The following is a 27,947-nucleotide window of genomic DNA, read 5'->3' as shown; positions in this document are numbered from 1 at the left end:
TAATAAAAGCTGGAAAGGGGGCTACTATATATAGAACCTATGAGCTGTATATAGAAATGCAAAGAAGTAATGCACGACTCAAAAAGACAATAGTTAGAGCAAAAAAAAGATTCATGGATTAAATTCTTAGATGGCCTGGACTTTCGTACACCAGTGACTAAGACATACACCCCCATTAAGAAACTGTTATCCAGAGACAGTCAAGAAAGCGTAAATCCACCTTTAGTTTATAAAAACAGGTTTTTAATATCAGATATTGATAAAGCAAATGCTGCTGCAGAGAATCTTGCAAGCATTGTTAGTGTTGAGGACCCCTTTGTTGAAGAAGTCATTGCTCAAAAATCCAAGGTGAAGCGCATGTCTCAGATAGACAACAACACACCATATAACAGCCGCTTTTCTCTCCAGGAAATGACTACTGTAATCAAGTCACTCCCAAAAACTTTGCCTGGAGATGATGGCATATACCCTTATTTTATTCAAAACCTACCAGTAGACTGGGTGCAAATTCTACTAGGCATCATAAATGAAACATGGGATCATGGCTTGTTCCCCAAATCATGGAAAGACGGTACAGTAAAACTCATACCAAAACAAAGTAAAGATAAAAGTAAGATTGAAAACTATAGAACTATCACCTTACTACCTGTTGCTGGAAAATATATGAACGACTTGTCAAGCAAAGATTGACTACAATGATTGAAATAAATAGAGGGCTACAAGATATACAGTACGGATTCAGAAAACACAGAAACACAGATGATATTATGTTTATGTTCTTGAATGATGCCCTATATGCCCTTGAAAACCAAAAAGTCCTTGTTGCCGTGTTTCTGGATGTAAAGGCAGCATTTGACACCATGGTCCATCGTCAAATTTTGGACGGAGTCCTTGAAGCAAAGATAAGAGGCAGATTATTGGCCTTTTCCTTGTCTTTCCTTGAGGATAGAGATATGAAGGTTATTTTCGGAAAAGCTGCATCATCAAATCTGATACACAGAAAAAGAGGGGTACCTCAAGGGTCAGTATTAGGTCCTATCTATTACAATATTAGTGAGTTTAACATCCCCATTGAAACTGGAAACGTCAGAGGGGGTATTTTTGCAGATGATAATTGTCTTTGGGCTGTTGGTATATCAGTTATTGAAGTAGAATCAATTCTTCAAGATTCACTTAATCAGATAAGCTGTTGGGCTATGCAAGCAGATATTTCATTCTCGGTAGAGAAAACCAAAGTAATGATATATACTAGGAAAACAAAAATCAATAATCCTAAACTCTCATTAAATAGTACTCTACTGGATGTTGTTGGTGAAATCAAGTGGCTAGTGCGTCACTTTGACAGGAGACTTACATTCAGAACTCATATAAATCAAACTAAAGCTGCTTGTATTAGGAGGTTAAATATAATGAAGATGCTGTCTGCCACAAGTTGCGGTCCCAAATGTGACTTCTTAATTGAATTCTACACAAAGTACATCAGGCCAAAATTGGAATATGGTTCGATAGCTTATCAAATAGCCAGTAAAACCACCCACAGAAAACTGGAGTGTATTCAGAATTCTGCCCTTCGAATAGCATTCCGGGCTCGAAAAACCACACCTGTGACATTCTTAATATCTGAAAGTGGCCTAGAAGACTTAGAGGTACGACGTCTTATCAGTGGACTTAAACACCTGAAGAAAATAAGCCTGACCGAAAAAAATCATCCTCTGAAATCTTGCCTGCTGAGACATGGACAACTATGGCTTTCAACAAATAAAAATAATGGCCGGTCAACTGGCATTAATGCTCTTAGAGAAGAAGGCATTGAGCCCAAATTATCTGAAATGCTTCATATAGGAGATCTAATACCCACCCCCATATGGGACTACCAGAGTAATGAGTTCTTAGAAGACCTTGAAACCTTGGAAGGGCTGGATCTAGCAAACTCATTCAAGTACCTCACAGAAGTAAGTTTTACTGACTATATTGACATATATACTGATGCTTATAAAAATAAAAATGGAGTTGGAGCTGCATTTGCTGTCCCATCCAAGTCCAAAGTGCAGAAATTCAAGCTTGATAGAAACTTGACTGTATTTGATGCTGAAGTAGTTGCATTGACCAAGGCTGCAAACTTTGCATCTTTCTCATTTACCCCGGGAGCTAATGTAAGAATCTGCTCTGACTCTAAAAGAGCTATTTAGGACCTTAAAAGTTTTTATTGGTCTAAGAAACCAGCCCCAGAAACCGTTTTATGCCACACATCAATACAAGAAGTTGTCAATATGGGTATACACTTAACCCTTCAATGGACACCTGGTCACATGGGCATACCAGGAAACGAACAAGCAGATCTGGCAGCTAAAGATGCAACTATATCAGGAGAAGAGACATCCAGTGCTGTAACACCATCTACAGTATATGCTATTAGTTCAATTATACAGAAGTTAAAACACGAATCTTTCATAAATAATCAAGCTAAAAGTTCAAACTGGTTTGTTACCAGGAAACAGAAACAGTTTTTTGAAAAAGAACTTTACAGCAAGTTATCAAGACAACAGGGCAAAATACTATTCAGGCTGCAATCAGAACATGTAGGAACAAATTCATACTTAGCCCGCTTCTATAACGAAAACCTAAAGTGTAGCTACTGTGATCAAGTGGAAACAGTAAATCACTTTCTACTACAGTGCCCAGTCACTGACTGGCATAGACAAAAACTTCATGATCTTATGTGTGTTAACAAACTTAAAGACTACCATGATCTTCTTGGTAGCGCAGCAGCAAGTGATGAGAATGTAACAGTGATTACAGCAACAATTGAATTCTTACACAAGATCTCAAGGGATAAATCCCTATGATTAACTTTCTTTATTTCAGCAGTGTTCATCCAAAGTGCATGATCCTCAAGTCACGACAGTGAGAAGGAGGATTAAATTCGTCATCATCATCGTGAATGCAGTCTTCCAGCTTCTGGATAGTAGTGATTCAAGTAGTTCTAGTGACGATGAAGTGGACACAAAAACAAATGAAATAGCCAGAATTTTAGCTTGTGGGGTAGGCTGCTTGCTGCTGAACAGGAATGAGGTGTCCAGAAATGAAGGTTTTATAGATCGAATTCTCCCCTGCATGAGTGAGGAGGAATTTTGGACCCATTTCAGGTACACAAAGGGGTATACAGTTTTCCATGCTACTGTGCTTGACTGACTAAACTGAAGAGTACTAATTGACATAATTGCGTATCAATTTTGTGCCAAACATAGCTGAATCCTCTTATTTCTTTGTTGCTAAAATTCTAATCAGTTTCATAGAATTTCAGCAAATTACATGCACATCTGCACTAGCAAGCTGCATGGTTTTTTCTGGTTAATGTATCATTGTCAAGTCATCAGTCAAGAAGCAGATGACCTAGTCTGGAATATGAGAGCTCTACTTTTGGAATGACCCTTGAAATATGAATGAGCTGTCATATTTTAAACGGCCATCAGTCTATTGACAGAAGACTCATGTATCAAGAATGGTTCATCAGTCACTTGATTGATTGAAAGATTGTCAGATAAAGATGTAGTCTTCACGAATTTTTGTGAAGAATTCACGAATTCTTCCCATTAAGTTTCATCCCAATCTTTCCACTCTAAGCATTTTCTAAGATTTCCAGTTTCCCCCTCCAGCTCTTCCCAATGTCAACGGATCTGGTCGGGATTTAAAATTAGAGTTCTAAAGCACAAGATCCTTCTAAAGATCAAATTTCATTAATATCTGATCACCCATTCATAAGGTACAAATACCTGATTTTTTTTCTAATTTTTCTTAATTACTCCCCCCCCCCCTGCAACTCCACCAAAGAGAGCAGATCTGATCCAGTTATTTCTGTCACATATCTTGGACTTGTGCTTATTCTTCCCACCAAGTTTCATCCTGATCCATCTGCTTTAAGTATTTTCCAAGATTTTCAGTCCCCCTCCCCAATGACACTGGATCTGGTTGGGATTTAAAATAAGAGATCTGAGTTACAAGTCCTTCTAAATATGAAATTTCATTAAGATCTGATCACTCCTTTGTAAGTTAAAAATACCTCATTTTTCTAATTTTAGAATTAACCCCCCCCCCCCCAAACAAAAAAAATCCCTAAAAGAGAGCGGATCCATTCCAGTTATGTCAATCCTGTATCTAGGACTTGTAATTATTTTGCCCACCAAGTTTCATCCCAATCCCTCCATTCTAAGCATTTTCCAGGATTTTAGGTCCCTGCCAAACTCCCCTCAATGTCACCGGATCCAGTCAAGATTTAAAATTCTGAGACAAAATATCTTTCTGAGAGTTCTGAGACAAAATATCTTTCCAAACATAAAATTTCATCAAGATCCAATCACCCATTTGTAAGTTAAAAATACCTCATTTTTTCTAATTTTTCCAATTTCAGTCCCCGCACTCCCCCCCCCGTATGGTCAAATTGGGGAAATCACAACTTATAATTTAATCTCGTCTGGTTCCTGATATGCCCGCCAAATTTCATTGTCCTAGCTTACCTGGAAGACCCTAAAGTAGCAAAACCAGGACAGATAGACAGAAATCACACCTCTAGGTTCAGCATATCAGAGAACCCTGCTATGGAGGTTTCAAACTTTTATCTAAAAACATTGAAAATTTTACTTTTTTTTACCAGCAGAACAACCATGGATGCATGTTTATTTGTTTGTCTTTCCTCAGATTTGATGATATCAAACTAATGACCTTAAAAGATCAGCAGAGGGCTCATTTGAACAAAAATGAAAAGTTCTAGTATCATTATTAATTGACCACAAAGACTGGAGGTCAGCTGGAGGTTAACCCTGCTATGGAGGTTTCAAACTTTTATCTAAAAAACATTGAAAATTGTACTTTTTTTTACCAGCAGAACAACCATGGATGCATGTTTATTTGTTTGTCTTTCCTCAGGTTTGATGGTATCAAACTAATAACCCTAAAATATCAGCAGAGGGCTCATTTGAACAAAAATGAAAAGTTCATGTATCATTATTAATTTAACAAAGAGACTGGAGGTTAGCTAACCCCTTCTTCAAGGAGCTACCTCAAAGCTGTCCAATCAAAATTTAAGAATCCTGCTTGAAATGTGGACTAAAATGATGGGAGATAATCTTAGAGCTTGTTTTATCAATTTTCATCCATATTGGTCTTCTTTAAATTTGAGCCTTTGTCAAAAATTGAGCCTAATGAAACTTTCAGAGATGAGTCTACAGACTAAAGTATGTCCCAGGACCAAGGAGGATATTTTGAAGTACTTATATCCACCCCTTCTCTCTTCAGAGAGCAGTGACCTTTAAAATCTTTGTGTTATGAAAGTAAAATATTGGAAAATAGGTCTCTTGCTTAAAGAAAGAACAAGAAAGCTGCTTTTAGCTTTACTACAACTTTGCTCAATCCAAATTAATGAGGTTTCAAAGATCTGTAAATAGGCCTAGCTCAGCTAGAAAAATTATTGAAACTTTTAAAGGAGCTAAGTTGAATAGAGATTAAAAGTTCTAGCACTCTTTTTAAGAGTCAAAAGACATTGGAGTGCAAGTAGCCCTCCTCCCAAGCTTATTCAATGTTTAAACACATCTAGTTAAAATTTTGAGAGTTTTTTATTCAGTAGAGTAGAATGCTCAGGGTATTATGTGTAGGTATAGAGTAGGTCTAGCAGATGTCAACCTCCCACAATTGTGGAACTGGCTCACTATGCTTTTAAAACTAGGCTAAATAAAAAGGTAATGTATGTATTTTCATTTAGCCCAACCAATTGATTTAGTGGTTCTTCGGAAGTTGATATTCATGACCTTATGTAATTTTTAGGAAAATTGGATAAATTTTTAATCAAAATTTGCACACAGCTGTGTTATTTGCATATAGGCTATTATCTGACCAAATAATTGTCTTTGCATGCCAATGTCTGCAGAAGTGAAAATCCAGTATTCTCAGCCTCAAAACTTTGTTCAACTGCAATCAAGATCTACAAATACACTTCCTAAATTTAGAGAAAAGACTTGGCTTAAAATTTCAGTCAAATAGCCAGTAAAATTTTAGTTTAGTGACTTCTTGCTATCTTGCAAAGGGGTTAGGTTGGGAAAATGAAACTTTCAGGGATGTGTCTACATGCTAAAACTGATAACTAAATTTAAAAAATTTTAATTTTAAATTTAAAAATGATAAACTGATAACTAAATTAAAATTTATTTAATCAGTTTCATAGAATTTCAGCAAATTACATGCACATCTGCACTAGCAAGCTGCATGGTTTTTTTCTGGTTAATGTATCATTGTCAAGTCATCAGTCAAGAGGCAGATGATCTAGTCTGGAATATGAGAGCTTTACTCATGGAATGACCCTTGAAATATGAATGAGCTGTCATATTCTAAATGGCCATCATTCTATTGACAGAAGACTCATGTATCAAGAATGGTTCATCAGTCACTTGATTGATTGAAAGATTGTCAGATAAAGATGTAGTCTTCACGAATTTTCACTAGAAGAAGTAGTAAACTTAAGCCATGTAACCTATGATGAAAATTTGACTCTTATCTTTATTAGTGTCAAATTTTAGATAATTTTATTTAGTACATTTTTGGATAATATATATTAAAGGAGCCATTCCTAATTTTAGATAATATTTATAGCAATCAGAATAACAAGTAAGATCAATCTAGCTTCATTCCCTTTATTAATTTATTCATGTGTACAATAAATGCATTTTATCCCTTTTAGGATGACAAGAACTACCTTCAAAAAGCTTGAAGACTATGTGACAAAACACATTGAGATGAAAGGCCAGGGTGGAACTGAACCAATGACCATCCAAGAAACATGCCTCATAACTGTATGGTACTTGGCCACACAGTGCTATTTACGGGAATTGTCAAGTCTGTTTGCAAGATCAGTAACAGCAGTTTGGCAAGCCATCACAAGAGTCTGCAATATCTTAGCTTTTATTTGTGTGAAAGACTTTATAAGGTGGCCAGGTCCAAGTGAAGTGGGCGATATTGCACTAAGTTTTGAATCCTCAGTGAAGTCTGGACTGCCTGTGCCTGGGATTATAGGTGCAATAGATGGATGCCATATTAAGATTAAAGCCCCTGGAAGTGACCAGATTTCCTACTTAAACAGGAGAATGTTCCACTCAATAATAATTATTGCTGTGTCCCTACCAAATAAATTATTCTCATATGTAAGTGTGGGATTCCCAGGGTCAGCCCATGACAGTAGAGTTTTTTGCAACTCATCTCTCTGGTTTGGAGTTGAAACATCAAAGAATGCATATTTTACCAACTCAAATTATCAAGTAATTGGTGACTCAACCTTTCCTTGCCTTTCATGGTTGATACCAGTTTTAAAAGACTCAGTTGCAGTTACTTCAAAAGAAAAAGCGTTCAATAAGCAAATGTCAAAGTCACGGGTAGTTATCGAAAATCCTTTTGGTGACCTTAAAAACAGATTTCGAAGAACTCAATTTGTAAATACAAGTGTTGAAAGGGCTAGTGTAATAGTGACTGCATCTTGTGAATTACACAATATTTGTATTTCAAATGGGGATGGCATGAACACGACATTTGTAGATCCAAGTGGTGGATTGGACTTACAAATTCCAGTTGCTCCCTTAACAAGTGCCCAAGAGAGCAATGAAGGTAAAGCCAAACGCAGAAGACTTATTGATATGTTTTAATGTTTTGTTTTCAATAATCTATGCTATTTGGGTATGTGTGATACTGTGCTATTAAAATGATTTCGATGTTTCAACCTCAAGCTTTAACCTAGCATTCAGATACGATCAAAATTAGACTAGTTCGAATAATATAATACACGACAAAATAATCAACATATAAAGTTACAGTTTCTGAAGAGCATTGAATTTTTTAGTCTCAAGCTCTAGGAGTCCTTGTAGTGTTGCGTTGAGATCACGCGCAACTTCCAATCTTTCTTCGTGTCTCTTCTTCTTGGGTTCTTCCTTTTTTTTATCTCTATTTTTTTTTCATCAGCCATTTCCCTCTGCCTTTTCTCTGTCTGCTTGGATATTTCGAATACGCCACCCATAACATTGATCATTTCCTGAATAGCTTTGCTTCCACTAGGCTTTTTAAGACTTGCCTTGACTATGTTTATACTCCAGTAAAAGTTGACGGAGAATTGCTATGGTATAGCAATTCCTCCACCTCATCTTCAATATCTTTAAATTCAGAGGCTGGCTTTTGTTGACCATTAATGCTGTCAATGACCATTACTGGATTAAAGGTTGCTTTATCTTTAAGAATGTCATAACATCATCAAAGAATGAGGGTTTATTTTTTTGAAGCTTCACCTGTTTTCTTACAATTGTCAGTAAAACTTTTCGCGCGCTGCATCATATTTTTCCACTGCGTTTCAACCATTTCAACAAACCTTTTTAGATCACTGGGAAGATTAACTCCCTTTTTTATCATTTGCTCAGCTACGTATTGAAATTTCTTAGCCCGTTTGTCTTTGCTGTCCATCATTCTCCGAGTTGCTTCTAGTTTCATAATTTCAATGAGAACAGCCCTGGCTTCTTCGTTCTTCTTCTTTGATGATTCGGTCCTTTTATTTTTCCATAAATCTTCATCTCCATCTACGTTGATGGGAACCTTGAACAAAATTTTATGTTTTAGACTCATTTCAAACACCATAAAAGTTGAGAAAGCATACTTATGTAGCTACTAGCTGACCCTGACACGCGGTGATGTGGTGCTGCATGCTGCGGCATATATAATGGTTGAATATGAGAAATAAGTGGGGAGTTACTACACTTATATTTGATGTTTTTTTTTTACTTATTTATTAATTTATAACCGAGAAGGAAGATACACTACAGAGTATTTACAAAGAAAGAAAGAAAAAAAAGAAAAAGATTTTCTGACTACAATAACAACTTTTAACCAAACTAGAGAAGAAAACAAAACAGAACTATTGGAATGACGCAAAAGATTACCAACAGTGTTTGAGAATCGCGCAAGAGCATCAATAAGTCTTAAAAAACTAATAAGTTTATGATTTTAGCATCTGAAAGGCAGATGCAGCAAAAATTTAGCATATTATAAAAATATATTCTAGCTGGTGTTTATCTTTTTCCAAGAATACTTGACAATTGCAAAAGTAAGAATAAATATGACAAAGACAAACCAGAATAAAATTAACATAAACCTAAATGATTATAAAACCCTCAATTGGAGAGATTTTTATTGTTGATTGTTCATACGCTCTTGATTACTCAGGAAGTAAGCAAAAACACATCCAGAAGACAAAGTAGAACTTGTCTAAAATTATTAAAGCACATAAACTCACATATAAAAGCACGTAAATACTTGAGTTTACAGAAAGGCTAATTTTGAAATTTATTTTGGCTTATTTTGGCTTATTTGCAACAGGTTCTTAAAGTTATGCCACTCTAATTAAAAAAGAAAATAATAAAAATAGGGTCCTTATGAGAGAACAGATTAAATATTAATCCATACAATAAATCATGGTTCATGTTCTTTTATCTTTTGTATTATTTATAATACATACGTCATGTATTGCCTGAAGAGAGCACAGCACAGATAATACAAGAACTAAAATGTGTGATAGAGGATTCCTTATATTCTGCTTACCAAGAAATCTTGTGGATTTACTTGACTCTGTGATGCAGCTTGAGTAGCAGGGTCAAAGTCTGGGCACATATCTTTTGGAATATAGTACGTTGTTCCATCTGGACCTAGAAGAAAAGCTTAGTTACTGAATAAAAATCTTATTTTACAGTTTTGTAACTAAGGTCAAGACAATATCAGGATTTCATAAAGAGTTTACCTTCAACTCTTCACAAATATCACTATATTTTCATTGAAGGTGGTATTGAGCTTATGATCCAATAGCTGAACAAATATGCTTAACTAGTAATGTTATTATGAACTGTGCTGAAATTCATGGAAATTTGATGTTAAATCGTGCGAAATTATGAGAAATTTACTTTCACCTGAAGTTACTCTTCTACAAGATCAGGTTTAAGAGGATACTGTTAACTTTATTAAATGTCAAATCTACTAAAAAGAAAAAAGGAAGACATGGAGGAGACAATAAAGAATACTGTTGATATTTTACCCCAACTATCTTAGAGCTGGTTTAAATCTGCCTGAGATTACTGAGTGATATCAGTGACCCCCATTCCAAACCCAATAAACTGGCAATACCAGGAATCAAACCTGTACCCTGTGGATAAAGACTTTCTAACTGAGAGTGTTATCCACTTAGCCAGGAACACCAATATGAGCAGAGTAAAACAAGTATTTTAAAAAGCAAAAATATTGAAAAAAAACCAGTTTGGATTTACAGGCATTTTCAATACTCTTCCATAAACAGTGCATTTTAGTTAGACAAATTATTTCAAGGCAGGTGTAAACAAAGCTCCAGCAGGGATTGCATTCCAAAGAATTCCCAACCACTTAGCAAGGAACACAAATGTAACTAGAGAACAACAATTAGTTGCAAAAGAAAATATTGATAAAAATTGTCATAGTTGCTATTTTCACTACTATCCCATGAACAATATATTATATTTAGAAAAATAAATTTTAAGACAGGTATCAACAAAACTCCATCAGGAATTGTGTTTACTTAAGTCACAATCAAACAATTTGAATGTTTAGCTTTGTGGTACTCTAGTCTTAAAATACTATATAAAGAAAATTTACATTTGCTATTTGTTTTCCAACAATTCATTTAAGCAAAACCATTTGTCACAGCAATATACCCATGGTTTGCTTAGAATCTATCTAAAATGCTTTACAACAGAAGGGACACAGTTTTAGGTAAGCAAATACCCAGTTTTAATGCTGTTGTTTGTCATCTCTACAAAACAATTAATTTGTATCAGATGTTTTTTGAGATAAGATACTTCCAAGACTTTTAGCCAAATCAGTGAAATGAGGGGCCAGGCATTTCTTCACAATTTGTTCAACATGTAAAAGAGTACCAGGGGGTTAGGTTAGGAAAATGCAACTTTCAGGGATGGGTCTAAAGGCTAAAGTACATCCTTTAAATAAAGTATCAAACCTAGAGCATCAAAAGGTTTTAACAAAGATTTCTAAGTATCTAGACAAGTCTTGGAGCCTCATTGTGAAAGTTACTGCCAAAATTCAAACTCTTGACCTGTCTTTGGGCCTATATGATTCAAACTTTGGAATATTACCTAACATTTATCCAAATAGGCATAAAGTGAAAAAAAAAATCACAAGTTACTTGTGCATGGCCAGAATTCTATTTTGTCAGTTTAGAATTCCTATTTTATAGCCTTCAAACTCTTCTTTTTGAAATCTACACCTGAAGAGTTCAACCAATGATTATAAAAATACGAGCACTATCAATGAACAGATTATTTATCTATCAATCAACTGATTACCAAAATTGTCATCAGACAATCTATAGAGGAATCATATTTCCTATAATTCCATCACTCCATCCCCCAGTGGGATCCTCAACCACCTTTTTTAAGGGCTTCTTTGTACTTACTTTGAAAAGTTTGGCTTCCATCAGATTCACCCACCTAGTAGCAAGAGGTGATGATTTCTTGTATGCTTGTTTCATATCCTTGATCCATCATGTGTTGTTTATTTCAAAACTTCCGCTCTAAGATTAGCAATCCCAGCTTATAATCTAAAGGCCTTTTTTCGCGTCAACCAGCTGGTTTAACCAATGACAGCTTTGGTTTAACCAGCTTGTATGTTTAACGCAAAAACGGAAAAAAATACATATGGTTGAGCTCAAACAAAACTGGTTCGCGAAAACACTCTTTTTACTTGTCGGTTTGGGCAAAAAATTTCAAACATAAAACATCCGTATAGTGTTAAGAGTGTCATTCTATTATAATTAAATGATTTAGCACTGGCTTAATTTCTTCCGGATTTGACATATTTCACATTAGTTTGAGGTCAGAGAGAATTGAAAAATGATCTAGCATACTCTCTGGTATATTTGAAGAGATAGGAAGGGTCTGAATTAGTGGAATCCTTGGTTAAATTGTTCAGGTTATATATTGGAAAATGTTGTATTCATACTGTAAAAGCAAAATTATCTATAAAAAAGTCCTAAATGATAAGACTTTAGCTTTGTTGAGCTACCCTAAACAGAGGATAAAATTCTAGTTTGACTTCTTTTTGTTTTGATTTGGAATTCTACTAGCCTACCAGGCTATAGATTAAATTTCCAGTCAAATTCCAGTTTAGCTACTTTTTGCTATCTTTGAATGGGGTTATGTTAGGTGAATGAAACTTTCAGTGATTACTCCATAGCTAAAAACATACTCTGAGAAGCTATTGCTAAGCTTATGTGATAACCCTCTTCTGTTTTTAAATCTGGGAATTTCGCATACTGGACTGGTCTGTAACTATTAAAATTTTGTTAAAATAACATCTTACCTTATTTTTCAGCAAGCAGTTTCTGTTTCTCTGGTTTTAGCTCTGAAAATGCGATTCTTGTTAATTGAGTAGAATTTTAAGCCATATCAGTGTTTTGTATTTAAATATAGGGAAATGTATATCCTGAAAGTTTCAAATCTTGGAAACTTCATAAATTGAAATTGAGCAAAGTTATGACACTAAAAATGCTTTTTTCTTGTCATTTAAGTAGAAGATTTATTTTGCAAGGGTTTCACTTTTATAACACAAGCATTTTTAAGGGTGTGGACCAAATATTGATATTTCCAACTGTCATCATCACTAACCAGCAATTCTACAGGATTTGATCCTTATTTCATTAGACAATATGATTTAAGGTAATTTAAGGCAAACATTTTTAAGAGAGAGAAAGAGTAGAGTTAGATGCTCCAAAATACTTTCCCATGATATAGTTTAGTCTCTAGACCCATCCCTAAAAGTTTCATTTTCCTAACCTAAATCTTTTTCAAGATAATACAAATTTATCTAAACTAGAATTTTACCAAACAGAAGTTTAACCTAATAATTTGTAATAACATATTGTTCAGGCTAGCCTTTGCAATCCCTACAAATTTTGACTCTTCACAATAAAGCACTATTACAGGCTTAGCCTAATAAAAGAAAATAGCAAACTGCTTAATCTTAATAAAAAAAAATCCAAAGGGTATTATATTTCTTCAATACAAAATATATATTAATTTTTGTTTTCAGTAGAATACTAGTTAAGTATAAACCAGCAAATGTTTAAGAATTTTTTGAGGGGGGACAGCTGCCTAAAATTAACAAAATATTTCTGATAAGCACAAAAATATAACAAATTAAGCTAAACTAGGAAAATAGTTTTTTTCTCACTGAACAGTTACCATAACATATAATGTGTTGTAAGATTTTTGCACTACTTGTGCATTATAGCCACCACATTCAAGTTCTATTGAGAAGTTTAGTTTGGCTAATGTTAATGACATAAAATAAAATATGATAAATATATAAAACTTTATCAACAAAATTGTGAAAACTACAACAAAGAATCCTGGAATTTGTAAATCAGCATCATATCTAAATATACTGTATCTTACATTGTGATAGTTTGTTTTAACGCCCTACTGTACAGGGGTAAATATTTAAATTATGTATCATAGGCAATTATCTGAAGAGTAATCTATTAAAAGTCTCCTGAGCTAACTAGGGAAGTTTTTTCTTTCTTTTTTACTTGCTTTAGCCTGTATCCAGTTCCTGATTGCCATATAAATTCCATATTCATAGTTAAATAACATAAGCCTTTGTATATAGACTATACCTTGTTGCTAATCTTTCTGGGCATAGAATGTTTGATTTGGTAAAGCCCTAGAGAAGGACCTGAAGAGAAAGAAACATAATAAAAAAAAAATCATGCTTCATAATTTTTAGAATAATAGCTAGTAACACATTTTATATTCAACTTTGCTTTACTTTACCCCTCAATCCTCCCAATATAAAAATGTATTGCTGAAATTTCCTATTTTTCATTTGTTTTGTCAATCTGTCTCTCTAACTTCATCCCATGTAGCTGTAAATTAAACAAACGTGACAAACAATAACTAGAAAAACAGGTGACAGGAGGTTAAATGCATTGAAAATATGAAATTTGAGCCATATTTCTGCACATTGGGAGGGGGATTGAGATAAAGCATAGCCTAACTTAATGATTTTCTCTTGCTATGTAGGGTAATTGGAAGGTCACTTGTATATCATGCTGTCCTTTTCAGTTTTAGTTGGATAGAAAAAATCCAAAGAAAGTCCCCTTTGAAAAGATAGGAGCCACAAAGTGAGATTGTATTTGTCAAAGCTTGGAGGTTTGTCCCTTCTGTCTGTTTAAACAAAACAGAATCTTAATTGAAGCTTTGTTCATTTCTATCTTAAGGGTGCACAACAATTATGATATAAGGTACTTTTCTTTATTCAATTGTCTTCTTTGTTGTCTAAAAGACTTTTTTTTAATCTAGATGTTTCATAAATTGCTCATTTTTAGCAGAAGTTCATTTGACCTACTTTGAAATCCCTGGTCTTAAAATTACATTAGACTTTGTTAAAGCTAGGAAACATAGACCTTGTGTTTGTTTAAAGAAAGTGAATAAACATTAGTAATTTGTATTGCACTAAAGCCCTAGGGCCATCACAATTCCAAACAAAAAAGAAACTTCACTTTAGAATATTCAACATTGTCTAACATAACAGAAACAGAGAAAAAAAAATTACAAAATTTTACTTCTGCACTCTACTGTCAACATGAGAAATTGTCCAAAATTTTAAAATCTTGCAAAACATTCATCCCTCATCACATTCACTAGCCATCTCTCATCAAACCTACACTTCGTTTCTCATCTCACTCAATCCTACAAATGCATCAAATGACCCACTCTCTCATTAGTGCTTCCATAGATATGGTCAAAGTAAGAGCCATCTTGCTTACATTTTATTATATCTAGAAGTTTTCTGTAGCTAAGTCAGTACTTAAATATTTCATACACCTTTGTAAACAACCTTAAGATGGTAAAATAGGTTGGATTATCCAAATTTTTAGTTACCACAATATATTTCAATCATTATTGTAATATAAAGGGCAGCCAATAGTAAAGGACCTGAATAAATATTTTAAGGTAATTAAAAAGGTTTATTACTCAAAAACCTGATAAAACTAAAAGGGACTTCTTAATGATTGATTACTTTAAAATATCTACATTATACACAACAATAAACCTTTGCTATAAAGGGAAAGTCAGTAAGGCCCAAAAACTATTCAATACTAATTGTGCTTTGAGACAGTTTGCTGAATGTCTAAATGATTTTAGATAGTAATTAAGATAAAATGTGGGCAACTCAACACCAATATGCAAGTAAGTAAGTATGGCAGCACTGACACATCAAGGTCTAAACTGGCAGTGCTAATTTCCACTTTGTGACCCTTTGGCCAAGAATTGCAATTAAGGGCTGGGGGCCAGAAATCTTGTGCTTTTGTACACCCTCCCTGCTTACCTTTTGCATATTTCTCCATTTGCCTATTTATAGCTGGTTTAGATCTATCTAACATCACTGACCCCCATTTAAAACAAATAAACAGGCAATACTAGGAATCAAACCTGTACCCCATGGACAAAGGATTTCTTACTAAGAGTGCTTTCCACTTAGCCAAGAACATTATTACGACCAAAGTAGAACAACTATTAAAAAAAAAATATAGAAAAAAAAACCAAGATGGATTTACAGCCATTTTCACTAATCTTCAATGCACATTGTATTTTACTTTGACAAGTTATTGTAAGGCAGGTGTCAACAAAGCTCCAGTAGGGATTGCTTTACTTAAGATGCAAACTAGCATGGTGAATACTTAGCTGGTAAAAACCAAATACACTAGCAATGCCAGGAATTAAACCTGTACCCCTTGGACAAAGGATTCCCAAACCAGAGTGCCAACAACTTAGCAAGGAACACAAATGTGACCAGAGAACTATTATTTGAAAAAAGAAATATTGAAAAAAACTCAATTCATGGTTGTTGCTTTTCTCTACTGTCCCATAAACAATATATTTTATTTAGACAAATTAATTTTAAGACAGGTATCAACAAAACTCCATCAGGGATTGTATTTACTTAAGATACAACAAGCAATGTGATTGCATAGCTTTGTGATATTCTAGTCTTAAATAATGATAAAAAAGCAAATTTACATTTGCTATTTGTTTTCCAGACCATTTTAAGCAAAACCATTTGCAACAGCAATCCGCCCATGGTTAGATTAGTGTCTATCCAAAATGCTTTACAACAGAAGGGACACATTTCTTGCAAAGCAAATACTCAGCTTTAATGCTATTCTGTGTCATCTCTAAAAGATTAAACTGTATCAGGTGTATTTTGATATAAGATACTTCTAAGACTTTTAGCAAGGGGGCAGGCATTTCTTCACAATTTATACAATGTGTAAAAGAGCACCAGGGGGTGAGATTGAAAAAAAACTTTCAGGGATGGGTCTAAAGGCTAAAGTATGTTCTGGAAAGGTCTGCTTACATGGAGTACAAAGAAACTGTTTCACAACTTTCCTCAATCCACTTTATAAGGTTTTAAAGATATGCAGACATTTCCTAAATTCTGAAAAAAAAAAATATTAATATGGCTTAAAATGCTACTCAAATAAAAGGAATTGCATTTTAAGAGCTAAAGCCAGAGTAAAAGAAACTGATAATTAAAAATTAAGGTAAATCTTGTTTTGTCAAAATTTCAATAGTATAGGTATAGACCTTTTGAGTAAGCAATTATCTAAGACTTAGAAATCAGAAAAGGGTTGACATAGAAGCCTGGCAGTACCTTCCCAGAGTGTTTTTGACCCTGGATTAATTACTGAGTTTCATTCTTGTAACCTATTCCCTTTCCAAGATAATGAAAATTAGCTAAACTAGAATTTTACGTATTTTTTGCTTTGGATTCAATACTGGAAGTTCTATTTTCCTGACTTAACCCATTTCTAAGATAGCAAACAGTAGCCAAACTAGAGTTTGACCTGAAAATTTATCCATGGCCCTATAGGGTAAGGCTGAAATGTAAAGAGTTCTGACAAAGATGCAACACATCTTGAAGCATCTAGTAAGAATAGTAATTGGATTAACAATGCCTTATAACCACTAGGGTCTTGCTTCATCAAGGTTTTATCTCTGAAGCCAAATTACCAAGCTAAGGTCAAGCCTAGGGCATCAAGAGGATGAAACAAAGATTTCCAAGTATCTACATAAGTTTTCAAAAGCATATTCAAACTCTTGACTTCCTGTCTTAAGGCCTATGTGAATCAAATTGCAGGATATAACCCAACATTTATCCAAATAGTCCTAATACGAAAAAAACAAAATTAAACCTTACTTTTGCGTGGCTAGAATTATATTTGTCAGCTTATAATTCTTATTTTATATAGACTTATTTATAGCCTACGAATTCTTCTTTTCGAAATCTACGCCTGAAAAGGTCAACCAACAATTATGAATGGTAGAACCCTACGGTTAAAAACAATGACAGTTCTGGTTAAATTAGAGTTCAACCAGTCAATTGTTTCACGCAAAATCACTTTTCATGACAACCTGGTTTGTCACTGTTTCACGCAAAAACAGCGGTTGAGCTCAACCACACCGAGTGGTTGAGCTCAAACAGTCTCTTTGGTTGACGCGAAAAAAGGCCTTAACTCCCGACTGGGTTCGTGAAATCGACAAAACCATGAAGAAACCGGATTGTCGGAAAAAACGATTTTCAAGAATCCCACTTGTCGCAAAAAACGCGTTTTTGATAAGTCAGCTTGTCGATTAGCAATTCGGATTGTCGCAAAAAAGGCCTTAAATGACCTGAAAATTAAAAGTGAAGATGGCTCTTAGGGTGCGTTTGTTTACTTGTCCGATTACTAATCTGATTAATCCAAGCGTTTTTTTTAGACACATATGACGTCAGAGGTTAGTCGGATTATCCCCTCAAACGCTCAGGATTACTTGTCCGTGGGCTGGCACTTTATAACCCCCAAAAAAAAGATTATTTGAGGATTGTGACGCCGGTCTCGTATATTTTTAAAATGGGACGACCATGTGCATGGGACTCCCTTGAGATGGGTTTTAAAGATAAGCTATGTTTATAGTGGAGTAAATATGATTAATATTTCTAAGGAAGCCTATCAAGTCCCTTGGGAAGAGGGTGGGATTCAATTTCTATTTGCAATTGAACTGTCTATTGAGTTTGAAAGTTCAGTTCAGAAATTTCAGATGGAATATACTGACAAGACTTATAAAATTATATGCAGAGAGCATACTAATACAGTTATATTGGAGATTACTTCAGATTTAGGAATTTGTAAGTAGCATAATCTTGTCTGTGCTTATAAAATATTATGGTTTTCTAGAGAGCTAGGCCTAGCTTTCAAAGGCTAGTAGGCTAGGCTCTGATGCACAGAACAAAGGTTTTTTATCAGTTAGAAAGGTGTGTTATTAGGAATAGAGCTTGGGAATGCACATTTCCTATTACCATTGTTTCTTATTTTACCCTAAATTTTCAATTTAAACAATCTCAATTTTAGATTTATTTTTTCCCTCTACTCATTACTTTTCCTAATCTCTCTCTAAGATAACAAAAAGTAGCTTTTCTAATAGTTTACGCTATTTAAAATTTTATGATTAAATCACTAATGGGACAGCTAAGAAATAGCCTAGACATAGACCTACATTTAGAATTAATTTCATTCTGAATCCTAATATAGACCTATCATTTATTTGTATCAGAGAACTTAAACTGCTCCCCCCTAATCTATATATATATATATATATATATATATATATATATATATATATATATATATATATATATATATATATATATATATATATATATATATATATATATATATATATATATTTATATATATAAATATATATATATATATATATATATATATATATATATATATATATATATATATATATATATATATATATATATATATATATATATATATATATATATATATATATATATATATATATATATATATATATATATATATATATATATATATATATATATATATATATATATATATATATATATATAACATAAGGGCTCATCAGGAGAATAAACTGGCCTATATAGGGTTTCGCCACTCTAAATTCTCTACCCAGCACAGTGTTGTGGCTACCACAGAATATCCATGGCATCCCCGCATCAGGTATCACCCCCAAAATACATGCCTATGAAAAAAAACAGCAAATGTAAAACAACCAAGTAAAACCAAAACAAGCTTATCTTGTTAATATATCCCTCCCTTTAGCAACAATAGGTAAACTAAATATTATAAATTTTACCAAATCACAAATATTAACACATTGCAAAAAACCTGAATGAACTAAACAATTATAGAATTCATCTTTACCATGTGGCTAATTTTTAAAAAAAATCTGCTCAATTAGAAACACAATTCAAAATAAATGGCGCTGTGACAACATTTCTCGAACCTCCGAAATTAGTTAAAAATTTCTTTAAGTATTTCTAGATAATTCTTTTGATAAATTTTTTAAATTGCCAAGTTAATTTATTTGCAGAAAAACCTCTTGATATCAATTTTTGGCTTAAGATTTTACATCTATTTTTAAAATCAATATAATTACTACAAATCCTTGCATAACGAAGTAACTGTGAGAAAAACGCTGAATATGTGATATTTGAGTGTACATATATATATATATATATATATATATATATATATATATATATATATATATATATATATATATAAATATATATATATATATATATATATATATATATATATATATATGTATATATATATATATATATATGTGGTAAAATTCTAGTTGTGTGATGACTTTTTGCTATCTTGAAAAGGGGTTAGATTAGGTTAGGAAAATGAAACATTCTGGGATGGGTCTACAGCCTAAAGCATATCTCAGGAAGATATTTTAAAGTACCCGCCTCCACTCCTTCTCACTCTAGAGGGCCCTGAAATGTGCCTACATGACATGTCTATACCTATTGAAATTTTGACAAAAAAACATTTTACCTTAATTTTCAGTTAGCAGTTGCTTTTTCTCTGCCTTTAGTTCTGAAAATGCAATCCCTGTTATTTGAGTAGAATTCTAAGCTAAAATTTTATGATTAAATCACTAATGGGACAGCTATGAAATAGCCTAGACATAGACCTACATTTAGAATTAATTTCATCCTGAATCCTAATATAGACCTATAATTTGTTTGTATCAGTGAACTTCAACTGCTCCCCCCTAATCTATATATATTTATATATATATATATATATATATATATATATATATATATATATATATATATATATATATATATATATATATATATATATATATATATATATATACATATATATGATAAAATTCTAGTTAATTGACTTCTTCTTATCTCAGAAAGGGTTTAGGTTAGGAAAATGAATCTTTCAGGAATGGGTCTACAGGCTAAAGTATTTCCCGGGAAGGTATTTTAAAGTACTCACCTCCACTCCTTCTCTCTCTAGAGGGCTCTGAAATTTGCCTACATGAAAGGTCTATACCTGTTGAAATTTTGAAGAAACAACATTTTACCTTAATTTTCAATTATTAGTTGCTTTTTCTCTGCATTTAGTTCTGAAAATGCAATTCCTGTTATTTGAGTAGAATTTTGACCCATATCGATGTTTTTTTTTTCAAAATTTAGGAAATGTATTTGCATATTTTTAAAACCTTATAAAATGGAACTGAGTAAAGTTATGAAGCTGAAAACAATTTTGTTGTATTTCAATTAAGCAGAAGATCTATTTTGCAAGGTTTCATTTTTATAACACACATATTTTGAAGGTCAAAGTTTCAAAAATGCAAAAACAAAGTTTTGCATTTGCTTTGCTAAAAATTGTCTTAAAAAGTGCCAAGTTTAGATAGTTATGTTAATATTCTTCTTGCTTATGAGTATAATTGTTTTTAAAATTCCTTCTGTTTAAAGCATTTTAGAGATATTCTGAGCCAACCATGGGTATATTGTTGTCACAGTGGTTTTTCTCAAATGGGCTTGGGGAAAACAAATAGAACATATAATTTGTCTTTTTTTATTATTTCAAGACTAGAATATCACAAAACTAAGCATTCATATTGCTGATTGTACCTTAAGTAAATACAATCCCTGATGGAGTTTTGTTGATACCTGTTTAAAAATTTATTTGTCATAAAATACATATTGTTTGTGGGACAGCAATGAAAAATGGGAGCTACTATGACTTGAGTTGTTTTTTTTTTAAATATTTTCTTTTTCCAAATAATTTTTGTTCTCTGGTGACATTTGTGTTCCTTCCTAAGTGGCTGGCACTCTAGGTTGAGAATCCTTTATCCAAAGGGCACAGGTTTAATTCCTGGCATTAGCAGTTTATTTGGTTTGGGACAAAGGTCAGTGATGTAGCTCTGTAAGTTCAGCCAGAATTGGCCCAAACTTAACAGGTTACCTAGAGAAATCTGGGGTCAGTAAGCAGGAAGGGCATGCAAAAGCATAGGATGACTGGTCCCTAGCTTCCTATTGCACTTCCTGGCTAAAGGATCACCTGGTCCTTTACTGGTCTTTTGACATAGCCATAGAAGCTTTCTTTTAAACCCATTAAATATAAGTACAAAGGAAGAAATGCCACTAAGGTGGTCCATCCTTTCCAATGAATTGTTGATGTACAGACAAGAGTGAAGGTCATAAGAGGTGGCTGGTGAATGTTTTGCAAGGTTTAAAAATTTAGGGCAATTGCTCAGGTTGGCAACTGAGCACAAAAGTAAAATTTTGTGAATGGTTTTTCTTTGTGAATGTTATATTTATGTCATGTCCAGAATTTTAAAGCTAATCTTCATTGTTTTGTTTTAATTTCCATGGCCCTAGGACTTTAGTGTATTAAAACCTACTTATGGCCATCCATTTTCTTTTAAACAGAGAGTAGTTCTATGTTTCCTAGCTTCAATAAATTTATATGCAATTTTGAGACCAGGGTTACGAAGTAGGTCAAAACTTGCAAATGGAACTATGGTATGACTAATTAATTTGTAAGAAATGAATATCAATTTAAAAATTAAAAAAATTATGTAGAAAAAAACAAGACAAATAAATAAAAGTATTCCTTTACAACCATTTAATGAAGTGTAACAAATGTAGATCATCCCTAAGATTGAAATTAACAAAGCTTCAATTATGAATCTGTTTTCTTTAAAAGACTGAAGGGGCAAACCTCCAAGCTATGACAAATTCAATCCCACTTTTGGTCTCTTTACTTTTCAATAGGAACTTTCTTTGGATTTTTTTCAACCAAGTAAAAACAGTAGGGACATGATCAGGTATAAGTGACCTTCCACTAAGCCTACATACCCAGGGGAAAATTGTGCAGCTATACTAAATAATTAGTAAATTTTTTGTTGTTCATATTTTTCATTTACAAATAAAGTGAACATACTCCTTGATGCCTCATTATGTTTTTTACAAACATAATAAGTGCTTCAAGTGAGGGTTTTTTAGCTCTTGAAAATGACCAAAGTATACTCATATAGTTTTTGTGTATAAAAAAGCTTAAAACGTTGGTCTCAAACTTACTGTTTCATTATTAATCCTTTTCTTACATGTTGTATAATCTATGAGCACTGATTTTCCACAATTAAGTTGGATTAATAAATTTTACAATATTATGCTGTATTTCTTCTTCTTTGATGCCAAATTTTCAATTAAGGTATGTGTTTTTGGTCATTTTTGACAAAATAATGTATTTTTTTCACTGCCAAAATTTGTTAGGTTAAATAAGGTCAAAAAGTGCTTATACTTGAACTAGCAAAATAATCAATTATTATATTTGTAAAGAACATACAAAACGGCATCAAGTGGTATATTCACTTGATTTGTAAATCAAAATATGAACAAGAAAAAATTCACCCTTAACATGCCTAATTTGCAAATATATAGCCCAAATTATATATTTCCAATATTTTCTGCCACATTTTACTTGATTTTCCAGTTCTTGTTTTGCCACAGTTGCCTCAATTAACAGGTACTAGGGTTGAGGGATAGATTGGCAGAATCAATAGAAAATATGTAACTTCAGCTATAGATTTCCATATTAGGAGGGTTGGGGTTAAGTAGAGCAGGGCTGCATGTAGAATGTGTTAGCTATAATTATTATGTAAATAACAAAGAATCATCTTTTTTTTTAACAGGTTTTTATAGGTCTTAAGGTCCTTCTCTTGGCTTATACCACATGAAGCATTATATAACCAGAGAAGAATAAGTAGCAAAAAGCTATATATATATAAGCACATGTTATTCAACAATGTCTTCTCTAGTGCTTAACTATGACCTCTTAGTAATATTAACGAGAAATGAGGGTAAAACTGGTGCAAACAGTATTACTGGCTTACATATAAAGTGAATATACCACTTGATGCCTTTTTTTATGCTGTTTACAAATATAATAATTGCTTCTACTGCAAATTCAGTTTTAAGCACCTTTTGACCTCTTGACCTCATAAAAATGACCTATATATGGGGTCATTACAAATCTGTAATAGTTTAGAAACAAATTTGGGCTATATATTTGCACATCAGGGGGGGAGGGGGTAAAGCATAGCATATATTATATATGTAAACTAACCATTGCTGTTTTTTTTTTATGTATTTGTGCACATCAAATTTTAATGAGAAGAGAAATCACCAGTGCAACAGCACAAACATAAAAAAAATATTCAGCAATGGTTAGTTTACGTATTTAATATATGCTATACTTCACCCCCACCCCCCTGATGTGCAAATATATAGCCCAAATTTGTTTCTAAACTATTACAGATTTGTAATTACCCCATATATAGGTCATTTTTAAGAGGTCAAAAAGTGCTTAAATCTGAATTTGCAGTAGAAGCGATTATTATATTTGTAAACAGTATTAAAAAAGGCATCAAGTGGTATATTCACTTTATATGAAAGCCAGTAATACTGTTTGCACCAGTTTTACCCAATGGTAAAACTGGTGTAAACATATATAGGTAACAGAAAAAGTGAAATTTAGTGTAAATGACAATCAGGAACTGGATACTAGCTCAAGGGGCCAAAAACAGGGCTATATAATTGGAGTTCAAAGAAGATGGTGATTTTTTAGTGAAAAAAAAAAAACAAAAAAACACTTCCCTGGCTAATTTAGGACTTTGAATTGATTAGCCTACCGAAATTTTCCTATACTATGCAATTGAAATAGTTTTCCCTTTTCAGAGCATTAAGACAATTTATCACAATAAAAAATATCCAAAGCATCTTGAATGGAATGACTTAAAAAGGCAAATGACAACCACAATATGAAATCTTACAATTAAACTTCTTGCCACACAAATCGTATTAGGCTACCCAGCTCTGAAATAATTGCTGAAGGTGTATTTGCCTGTAAAATTAGAAACAGACCCGAAATCCCAGCCTCTTCCTTGTCAGAACTTCACATAGCATTAAAGCAATAATTACACGTGACCAATGTTGTTATTATTCGCAATTAATCTTGCCGTTTTAAGTGACACGTGGCCAGAAAAGTATTTGTTGCTATCTTTTAGGGATTAAACCTCGATTAGTAAAAATCCCATTGGACAAGTAAACAAACGCACCCTTAAGGTGTGTTTCTCTTGTCTCCGCGAACCCACGCGAGATAAATATCGTTTTTCTTTGTCCGCTAGATCTCTGAAGTCGATTTTCTTGCTTCTACTTACCTAAGTCGTCCGCTGGCGTGCTAAATTTTTATCCGCTGTGAATGGGGCCGAAGTCCGTCGGCTCATTAGAAAGAAGCGCTGAATTCAAAACTTCTGAAAGGTTAAAATTCAGGATTTTGGTTAAGACTTTGGAATCTGGAATTTGGAGATTTTGGAATTTGGAATTTAAGACTTTGGTTGCGTCTACCAAAGAGACTGTTTGAGCTCAACCATTCGGTGTGGTTGAGCTCAACCGCTGTTTTTGCGTGAAACAATGACAAACAAGGCTGTCATGAAAAGTGTTTTTGCGTGAAAAAATTGACTGTTTGAACTCTGATTTAACCAGAACTGTCATTGTTTTTAACTGTAGACTTATATGATTTATAATTATTGGTTTTCAAAATTCAGGAAGTGTATTTGCATATCTTTAAAACCTTATAAAGTGGGATTGAGGAAAGTTGTGAAACTGAAACCAGTTTCTTTGTATTTTATATATAAGCAGACCTTCCCAGGACATACTTTAGCCTTTAGACCCATCCCTGAATTTTTTTTTTTAATCTAACCCCCTGGTGCTCTTTTACACATTGTATAAATCGTGAAGAAATGCCTGGCCTTTTATTTAACAGAATTGGCTTAAAGTCTTAGAAGTATCTTAAATCAATATACATCTGATACAGTTTAATTATTTTTGTAGATGACAAAGAACAGCATTAAAGCTGCATATTTGCTTTGGAAGACATGTGTCCCTTCTGTTGTAAAGCATTTTAGATAGATCCTAACCATGGGTGTATTGCTGTTGCAAATGGTTTTGCTTAAATGAGTGTTTAGAAAACAAGTAGCAAATGTTAATTTGCTGTTTTTATTATTTTAAGACAAGAATATCACAAAGCTAAGCATTCACCATGCTAGTTTGCATCTTGAGTAAATGCAATCCCTGCTGGAGCTTTGTTGACACCTGCCTTAAAATAATTTGTCTAAGTAAAATATAATGTGTATAGAAGATAAGTGAAAATGGCTGTAAATCCATCTTGTTTTTTTTTTCAATATTTTTTTTCAAAATAGTTGTTTTACTCTGGTCATAATGGTGTTCCTGGCTAAGTGGAAAACACTCTCAGTTGGAAATCCTTTGTCCATGAGGTACAGGTTTGCTTCATGGTATTGCCAGTTTATTTGTTTTGAATGGGGGTCAGTGATGTTAGACTGATTTACACCAGCTTTAAATGGGCAAATGGAGAAATATGGGAAAGGTAAGCAGGGAGGGTGTACAAAAGCACAGGATTTCTGGTCCCCAGCCCTTCATTGCAATTCTTGGCCACAGGGTCACAAAGTGGAAATTAGCACTGCCAGTTTAGATCTTGATGTGTCAGTGCTGCCATACTTACTTACTTGCATATTGGTGTTGAGTTTGTATACATACATTTTATCTTCACTAATTTCCAAGATCATTTAGACAATCACCTAACAGTCTCAAAGCACAATTGGTATTGAATAGTTCTTTGGGCTTTTCTGACTTTCCCTTTATAGCAAAGGTTTATTGTTGTGTATAATGTAGATATTTTAAAGTAATCAATCATTAAGAAGTCCCTTTTAGTTTTATCAAGTTTTTGGGTAATAAACCTTTTTAATTACCTTAAAATATTTATTCAGGTCCTTTACCATTGGCTGCCCTTTATATTACACTTGGTAATGATTGAAATATATTGAGATCACTAAAAATTTTGATAATCCAACCTATTTTACCATCTTAAGGTTGTTTACAAAGGTGTAAGAAAATATTTAAGTACTGACTTAGCTACAAAAAACTTTTAGATATAATAAAATGTAAGCAAGATTGTCCTTACTTTGGCCATATCTGTGGAAGTACTAATGAGAGTGTGGGTCATTTGAAGTATGTGTAGATTTGAGTGGAATGAGAAATGAAGTGTAGGTTTGATGAGAGATGGCTTGCGAATGTGATGAGGGATGAATGTTTTGCAAGATTTTAAAATTTTGGACAACTTTTCACGTTGACAATAGAGCACAGAAGTAAATTTTGTATTTTTTTTCTTTGTTTCTGTTATGTCAGACAATGTTGAATATTCTAAAGTGAATTTTCTTTTTTGTTTTGAATTGTCATAGCCCTGGGGCTCTAGTGCAATACAACTTACTAATGTTTATTTACTTTCTTTAAACAAACACAAGGTCTATGTCTCCTAGCTTTAACAAAGTCAAATGTAATTTTGAGACCAGGGATTTCAAAGTAGGTCAACAGAACCTCTGGTAAAAATTAACAATTTGTGATACATCTAGATTAAAATAGTCTTTTAGATTACAAAAAAGACAAATGAATAAAGAAAAGTATCTTATATCATAATTATTGGGCACCCTTAAGAGAGAAATGAACAAAGCTTCAATTAAGAATCTGTTTTGTTTAAACAGACAGAAGGGACAAACCTCCAAGCTTTGACAAATATAATCTCACTTTGGGACTCCTATCTTTTCAAAGGGGACTTTCTTTGGATTTTTTTCTATCCAACTAAAACCAAAAGGGACAGCATCATATACAAGTGACCTTCCAATTACCCTACATAGCAAGAGAAAATCATTCAGCTAGGATATGCTTTATCTCAATCCCCCTCCTAATATGCAGAAATATGGCCCAAATTTCATATTTTCAATGCATTTAACATCCTGTCACCTGTTTTTCTAGTTATTGTTTGTCACATTTGGTTTAAATTACAGCTAAATGGGATGAAGTTAGAGAGACATATTGACAAAAAAAATGGAAAATTGGAAATTTCAGCAATAGATTTGTATATTTGGAGGATTGAGGGATAAAGTAGAGCAAAGTTGTACATAAAATGTGTTACCAGCTATTATTCTAAAAATTATGAAGCATGAATTTTTTTTTATTATGTTTTTTTCTTTTCAGGTCCTTCTCTAGGGCTTTACCAAATCAAACATTCTATACCCAGAAAAATTAGCAACAAGCTAAAGTCTATATATATAAGCTTATGTTATTTAACTATGACTTATGGAATTTATATGGCAATCAGGAAATGGATACAAGCTAAAGCAAGTAAAAAAGAAAAAAACTTCCCTATATAGCTCAGGAGACTTTTAATAGATTACTCTTCTGATAATTGCCTATCATACATAATTTAAATATTTACCCCTGTACAGTAGGGCGTTAAAACAATCTATCACAATGTAAGATATATTTAGATATGATGCTGATTTACAAATTCCAAGATTATTTGTTGTAGTTTTCATAATTTGTTGATA

At 33.1% G+C, this 27,947-nt stretch overlaps 2 protein-coding genes across 3 annotated transcripts; one reads left to right on the top strand and one right to left on the bottom strand.

Annotated features, from left to right (window-relative positions):
• The first annotated feature begins 6,728 nt into the window (after positions 1-6,728).
• On the top strand, positions 6,729-7,682 carry LOC136034169 (putative nuclease HARBI1). The gene has a single exon (XM_065715350.1). The coding sequence runs from the start codon at positions 6,729-6,731 to the stop codon at positions 7,680-7,682; it is 954 nt and encodes a 317-aa protein (XP_065571422.1).
• A 117-nt stretch (positions 7,683-7,799) lies between these two features.
• Positions 7,800-24,498, bottom strand: LOC136033589 (uncharacterized). 2 transcript variants are annotated; one of them, XM_065714363.1, is made up of 3 exons: positions 24,409-24,498; positions 9,619-9,722; positions 7,800-8,616 (listed from the first exon to the last, which is right to left on the bottom strand). In XM_065714363.1, the coding sequence occupies exons 2-3, from the start codon at positions 9,685-9,687 to the stop codon at positions 8,296-8,298; spliced, it is 390 nt and encodes a 129-aa protein (XP_065570435.1). In that variant the 5' UTR covers positions 9,688-9,722; positions 24,409-24,498; the 3' UTR covers positions 7,800-8,295. The 2 variants fall into 2 exon arrangements, with proteins under 2 accessions (XP_065570435.1, XP_065570434.1); XM_065714362.1 differs by lacking the exon at positions 24,409-24,498 and adding an exon at positions 11,513-11,620.
• Between the last annotated feature and the right edge of the window lie 3,449 nt (positions 24,499-27,947).

The sequence above is a fragment of the Artemia franciscana genome, chromosome 12, assembly GCF_032884065.1.
Source record: "Artemia franciscana chromosome 12, ASM3288406v1, whole genome shotgun sequence".
Lineage (NCBI taxonomy): Eukaryota > Metazoa > Arthropoda > Branchiopoda > Anostraca > Artemiidae > Artemia > Artemia franciscana.
This window is presented reverse-complemented; position numbering and strand designations above follow the sequence as displayed.

Bases quoted from the DNA above. Each gene is read 5' to 3' on its own strand.
- LOC136034169 (XM_065715350.1), top strand. From the start codon at position 6,729: ATGACAAGAACTACCTTCAAAAAGCTTGAAGACTATGTGACAAAACAC.
- LOC136033589 (XM_065714363.1), bottom strand. From the start codon at position 9,687: ATGTGCCCAGACTTTGACCCTGCTACTCAAGCTGCATCACAGAGTCAA. The intron at 8,617-9,618 runs GTAAGCAGAATA...ATTTTGTTCAAG, and splicing joins TAAATCCACAAGATTTCTTG to GTTCCCATCAACGTAGATGG.